Below are 6,362 nucleotides of genomic sequence, written 5' to 3'. Positions count from 1 at the left end.
GGGTGGGGGGGGTGAGGGCAGGCATAAGAAAAGAAGAAAGACAAAGGGGAAAGTTAACATGGGATCCTGGGAGAGCTCATGCTGTAAGGAGGGAAAGCACACAGTGTGTAGAGTCCTCGCAGGGGGATGGAGAGCCTGGCTCACAGCCTGGACCCAAGGACTGGGAGGTGTCCATCAGTCTCCACCTAAGGGTCATACCACAGATCCCAGTGTCTACGCCGTTCGAGAATGGAATCTCAGGCTCCAGCTCAAAGACAAATGTGGTTCTGAGTTCTGCTCTGTCCTCCGTAGCAGACATAGCCCTGATGTATTCCCCACACCGCCCTGCACACAGCACTCAGGAAGGCAAAGTCTCCTGGTGAATGTATGTAGGAGTGAGTGGCCCCATAAGCCCAGAGCCTGGCTCAGTAAGGGTTTTCCTGGGCAGCTATGTAAGCACAGGCAGAGAGGCCTCGCCTGCAACTGTCTCTCCCCTCTCTTCCTTCTATTCCCTTCCTGGCCATGACTCTCCAGCCCTCCGAAGGTCACAACAGTCTCCAGCTTGATCCTTCTGGCAGCCGAGGCCTGACCACAAGCTCCTTTAAACAACCCCCACAGCAAGTATCTGCAGCTTCCAGGAAAGCAGGCCCAAGCAGTGACTTGAAGAGCCAGCACGGGGACTCTGCCAGACCCACACCCAGCTCAGAGAAAGACTCGCATCAGCAAAGGCCTACGTGCGGTTGCTCATTCTCCCACGGGCTGTGCACCACAACGCCAAGCAAGGCTCGGGGCCTCGTGTACAAGCAAAAGCCAGGCTCCCTGTGGGAGGCCCAATAGGCTTGAGGCCCTGCTTCTTCTGACTAGGTGCAGGTGAACTCTACTGACATGCCGGCCTGGTAAGACGTGGCATTTCCACGATGCCCTAGTGGTCCCCAGGAGCATTCGTGAGAATAACACAGGATCTGAGCATAGACTCTGGCCTGATGCACACCTAGGTTCTAATAAAGGCCCTGCCTGCCAACATGGGGCCTGGCGTCATTTTCTTCCCTGGATCTCCAAGGACCCACTTATGAACGGGGTCCAACATTTCCTCTCCTCTCGTTTTTGAGACTGATACTGTGCTAAGTGTGGAAGGAACGTGTCGCTTGTCCCACCAGGTCAGAGAAGAGACTCACAGGCAGGGTTGTAAGGGAACAGATAGATTCTCCGGTGATGAATCTCAAGTGGTCCTGCCCCTAGTCACGGCTTTGGTACCCTGGACAGAGCCATCTAGGTGCTGGGACAGGCTAGAGAAGACAAAGAGGGACAGGAGGGGACAGGGCCATCTTACCTCAGGTCCCAGCTGCCCAGGAGGTCCAGGCAGGCCTCGGGCTCCAGGCTTACCCTGGGAAAGAGAACAGAAATGGTCTCAATGGTGGTACCTCCACATCAGGCTGACAGGACTCCAGATGATGTAGCCACCTTGGACCCCGGGGGTTCTTCAGCCAAGGACCTTGGGTGGGAAAGGACTCACCTTCATGCCTTCAGGGCCATTGTCCCCTGGAGGGCCAATATCTCCTGGGAAACCCTGTGGGAAAGCAGAAAGCCAGGTGACCTGGGCCTCTGTTTGGCAAGTGCTCAGAACAAGCCCCCACCCCATGGTGTCCACCCCTACCACTACTCTTGTGTGACCTGGGGTAGGTCAGCTACTTGATCCCTTTTCTCTGCAGGCCCCAAGCCTGACTTTTCAGAGTGGCTGGGAAAATGCAGAATGCACTGAGTGCGGTGACCCTTGGTGTTCTTAATCTTAGCATTGGGAGGAGGAGGCAGAGACAGGACAGTAAAGAGTTAGCAGATCAAACACCTCACTGGGCCGTGCTAAGGTTGAAATAAATGATGGAAGCCAAGTACATAGACGGGCACCTCACAATTAGTACTCCATACAGACTTGCATCCGCAAGAGCTTGGTCTCTTAGGCTAGGAAACCATCCTTGCCTTGGGTCACCTTCTCCTCTGGGAACAGAGCAGCCAGAATGCTGAATTCAGTTCTGATGTTAAAGAAAGGAGGCCATGCAGTCAGGAGGCTGTGAGCAGAGGCTCCCTCCCTGGTCCTGAGGGCCAGGTGCTAGCCAGTAAAGACACCAGCACACTCATGGTTCTGCCTCCCACCATCCAGAGCCACTCCTGGCTATGGAGTCAGCCAATCAAAGCAGCACAGAGGTAGGCCAGGCAGACCCCAGAGGGATTCTGAGAGCCAGAATCAAGCTGAATTGCTACTGAACAGTGACCCTAAGTCTATCCTCCTGGGCTTCAAGCCTACCCGTAACAAGAGGCAGAACTCTCCTGTTCCACACCCCCTACCCCTGCCTCGCTATGGCAAGTTCTCTCCCCCAGCTCCTGGCCCATGAAGAGCCTCATTAGTCCATGTTCAGGAGTGAGCGTTCCTCCTTCACTGACGAGGCTGCCAGGAAACCCAGACTCAGGAGTCTTTCCACAGTGAGGAGCAGATGGAGGAGAAGCCAAGTTCATTTGTCTAAAGATAGGGCTGTGGACTGGCCAAAGTCAACACAGTGGAGAGACTGTGGCTTTTAGGAAGCACGCCCTCATGCATCGGGGAAGACTATGAGTGATCTCTGGAAAGCTTGGAAGAGCCCGTAGGGCCAGGCTCTTCCCTTGGCTGCAGGGATCTTGTGGAGGAGCAAGGTCCCGAGGCCAGGGAGCTCTGGATGAGGGATGGGAGCCCTGGCTGGGGACTAGGCGTCGACGAGCCTGAGGTAGACAGAAGCCCAGGTTGGGGTAGCACACTGTTAGAGGGGAACAGGTTAGCAGAGCCAGAGTGAGCACCCACTGGGCATCTAGGGCAAGGCTGGAGAAGTTCATGACCACATGTGCCAGATGCTGCCAGATGCTCTCCAGGCTGCCCCACACTTAGCTGGTATTACCACCACCCCCCCTTTTTTGGTCTCATGTTCTCCAGCTAACCTAGGTTCAGCAGCTCCTGTCCCTCCCTACCATGTCCAGGAGGACTGAGCCCCAAAGAGTAGTCAGGACCAGAAAGGTTCAGAGGAGGCCCTGACAAATAGACCTGAAGCTCCCAGAGGGGGTGGACAGCAGCCCTCAAGGGCTTTGGTGATGGCTCAGTCAGAACTGCAAGTGTCAGATCAGCCACCATGGGGGAAGGACTCTGAGGTTAGCTTGGGGAGCCCCTGGGTGAGGCAGGACAAGCTGAGGGAGGAAGGAAAACAGAGGGTACTCACCTGTGACGTTCTCTTTGTTCTCTTTCTGGTTTCTGAGGTGGAATCTAACTACATAACCTAGGCTGACCTTGAGCTTCCAATCATCCTCCTGCCTCCACCCCCATCCAAGTGCTGGGATCTTACCATGTACGACTGAGCTCATTTCTAGCCTTGGCCTTATCTCTCATTTTATGTGTGATCCATACCAATTCCTTCATCATCTCTGGGCACAACACTAAGAGCCCTAGTCAGATGGAGAGAGACAGAGACAGAGACAGACAGACAGACAGACAGACAGACAAGCATCACGTACCTCAGGTCCAGGAGGTCCAGGAAAACCAAGTGAGCCTTTGTCTCCAGCTTTTCCCTGTGGAAGACACAGAATCACTTCACATACAGGATGGGATGAGCCCTACCTTCCACAAATATCCCATCCTAGGCTGAAGGCAGTTGACACGTTCTGGAACTACATGGGCGATATTGCCTAGCTGGCTAAAAGAAGCAGGTACTACAGTGCTTTCTGCTATGTGTCCCATTCAGGAAACCCAGGCAAGTCACTTAAGCCTTCAGAATCTGAACTTCCACCTCAAGGAATGGAAGTAGCCCTCCCTGCCCTTGAGTGTGGACAGCATGCATGCAAAGAGAGTGACAAAATAAGGCCACGAGTGTGGCTAGGTGACATGGGATGGATGACATCAGCAGTGTCCACGGGCATGTAGAGTTTAGTTCCAACTGGAGTCCATTGGTGTGCTGGGCCTGGGGCCTGTCCAGCACCCAGTGTGACTCCTGCCCCTCAGTTTCAAAAACTCTATCGAGGAAATTGGCTCGGGCCATGTGTGCCTAATTCCACTCAGCCCCGGACTACTAGAAGACAAAGGGAAGTCTTGGAGTGGGTGTACCCACAACCATGACCCATGAGCCTCAATATCCCGAAGCTACAGCAAGGTGGAAGGCTGAGGAAGAAGAACTTACCAGAGGCCCTGGCTTCCCCCGCGCACCCGGGAGCCCTGGCAAGCCATGACTCCCCTGTGAAAGAGAAAGCAAACTAGGTTACCTGAGGGTGACCACGCCAAGAACACATGAAGCATCCTCCTGCCAGCCCAGGCCCTCCCTCTTCCACTGCAGGCTTGGGCTGAGCTCATAACTTGCCTGCATCCCAAAGCCTGGGTACCAGGATTAGGAGCTGCCTTGGCCTAAGTACAGGACCCAAGGAATCTTAGTCCTTATTAGTCCCTCAGTGCCCTTCAGGCCACGTGAGACCAGAGCCCAAGAGAAGAACAGCCAGGCCTGTATGTTATAACGCACACATGGACACTGGCTGGGTCAGGACAAGCTGCCGGGGAGGAAGGGACTGGGGCTGGTCAACATTTGGGCTTGGTGGGCTGGCTGGGAGAGGCCCAGATGTGGCCACATGGTGTAACTCAGGGAGAGAAGCCATTCTCAGCAGGCCACAGCTGGCCTCTGGAGATCAAGGGCGCTATGGTTCATCCGTTGTTCCTCCTGTCAGCACAGCTAGTCCCTTCCTCTTTCCTCCCCTCCCTCTGGCCAGCTTGTCCTTAATTTTCACTGCTGAGTGCAGGACCCCAGCAGAGCTGTCAGGCAGTCTAAGGTCCTGTTCCTCAAGGAATTCAGTCTGCAGGAGGCTAAGCACGGTCCCCAAACCAGGGAGAAAGAGTAATCAGAGTGAGAGGCAGACATCTGCCCAGGACATCAGAGAAAGATGCCTGAGAAAGTAGAGGGGAAAAAAAATGGTGTCTGATCAGGGTGGGGCAGAGGCCAGGGGCTCTGTTCAAAAGGAAAAGCAGTGTTCAAAGAGCCCGAGGTTCCCAGGACAGTTTAGTGGATCCAGAATACAGCCACGGGGGAGGAAAAGTAGCCGAGTGTCAGAGAGGCCGAGACCTGGATCCTGCGCCACTGGGTAGAGCACCAGGACTTGTCCCTAAGAACAGCTGGAACCACTGGCGGTGTATGAAAAGAACAAAGATGGGGCCTCCAAAGGACAGTCTGGGGGCAGTGAGGAAAGACAGACTGGGACAGTGGCAGGGACTTGGAAAGATGTCCAGAGGCCACTATTCGGTCCAAGGAGAAGTGATGGGTGGGTAGATGGGAAACGCCACCTGACAGACAGGCCCCGAGGAATGCAGGCAGAGGCAGGGATGGAGGCAGCAGATAACAATTACCTTGTCTCCTTGGAAGCCAGGATCTCCCGACACACCTGGCACCCCTTGTTCTCCCTGAGTACATACCAGCAAACAGATCATAAGGAGAGGGCCAGCAATGTGCAAGTTTCCTCCCCCCCCCCCCCAGAACAGAGGATCCCATGGAGCCTCGTAGAGGCTGCTCTTGTGGCCAGCAGCAGCCTTGGTTCTAAAGGGGTCAAGGACCCATCCCTTAGGTAGGCCCAGAGTGAGGAGATCCCTCCCATTTCACAGCTGCTCAGAGCGCTGTAAGCCCCCCTGGCCCTTTCATGGAGAACACTGGCTTTCTCATAGGATGAATTTCTTCATCCTTCTGCCTCTCGAGCAGCAGTTGATGTCAGCATGAAAGGGTGAAAGCTACAGGGACGACAGCCCAGGCACTGCCTGCTGTGAGTTGTCCTGTCTTCCTTCCGTACAAGCAGCCGGCTTCTAATTAAATGCTTAATCAGCGATCGTGGGAGGCACCAGAGAGCTGGCTTCTTAAGACTGTGTGCAATGCGAATCAAGTGGGCCCTGACTGAACTCTGGGTGGGTCCCTTCTAAGATGGATTGGGAATGTTTGGTGACAGGACTGGCAGTGGGAGACCTCCTCTGCTCCCTCCTGGTCCAGTTCTGGTAAGTAAACTGTGCTCAGGCCAGATGGAAAGGCGCCTCGCTTTAGGACTGGAACCATCTGAGAGCTCTCCCCAGGAGCCTATTAGCTCTGCTCATTGGGGCCCAGGAAGGCCCAGCGGCAGGAGGAAGTTGAAATATCAGAAGACCAAGGTGACAGCAAAGGCTGTGACATGGCACACAACTCCATCATCAGAACAAAATTGAATTTGAAAAAGAGTTTCTTTTTAAATTGTTTTGTTTTTCTTTTTTTATATTTGGAAAATCTTGTACAAGGGCACAGAGCGTGGAGAGGAGTTTGGAGTTCGTATTTCTCTCTCTCTCTCTCTCTCTCTCTCTCTCTCTCTCTCTCTCTCTC

General features: G+C 54.2%; 1 protein-coding gene across 2 annotated transcripts in view; it reads right to left on the bottom strand.

Annotated features, from left to right (window-relative positions):
• The window catches only part of Col27a1 (collagen type XXVII alpha 1 chain), a 120,586-nt gene that overhangs the window by 53,301 nt on the left and 60,923 nt on the right, over positions 1-6,362 (bottom strand). For both annotated transcript variants that reach the window (XM_029539894.1, XM_021200052.2), the window contains exons 17-21: positions 5,375-5,428; positions 4,167-4,220; positions 3,508-3,561; positions 1,493-1,546; positions 1,310-1,363 (exon numbers count right to left, since the gene is read on the bottom strand). In XM_029539894.1, the coding sequence (XP_029395754.1) occupies positions 1,310-1,363; positions 1,493-1,546; positions 3,508-3,561; positions 4,167-4,220; positions 5,375-5,428 (270 nt within the window). The remainder of the gene's footprint in view (positions 1-1,309; positions 1,364-1,492; positions 1,547-3,507; positions 3,562-4,166; positions 4,221-5,374; positions 5,429-6,362) is intronic.

This window comes from Mus pahari, chromosome 6 (assembly GCF_900095145.1).
Source record: "Mus pahari chromosome 6, PAHARI_EIJ_v1.1, whole genome shotgun sequence".
Classification (NCBI taxonomy): Eukaryota; Metazoa; Chordata; class Mammalia; order Rodentia; family Muridae; genus Mus; species Mus pahari.
Note: the sequence above shows the minus strand (reverse complement) of the source record. Positions and strands in the feature narration are given on the sequence as shown.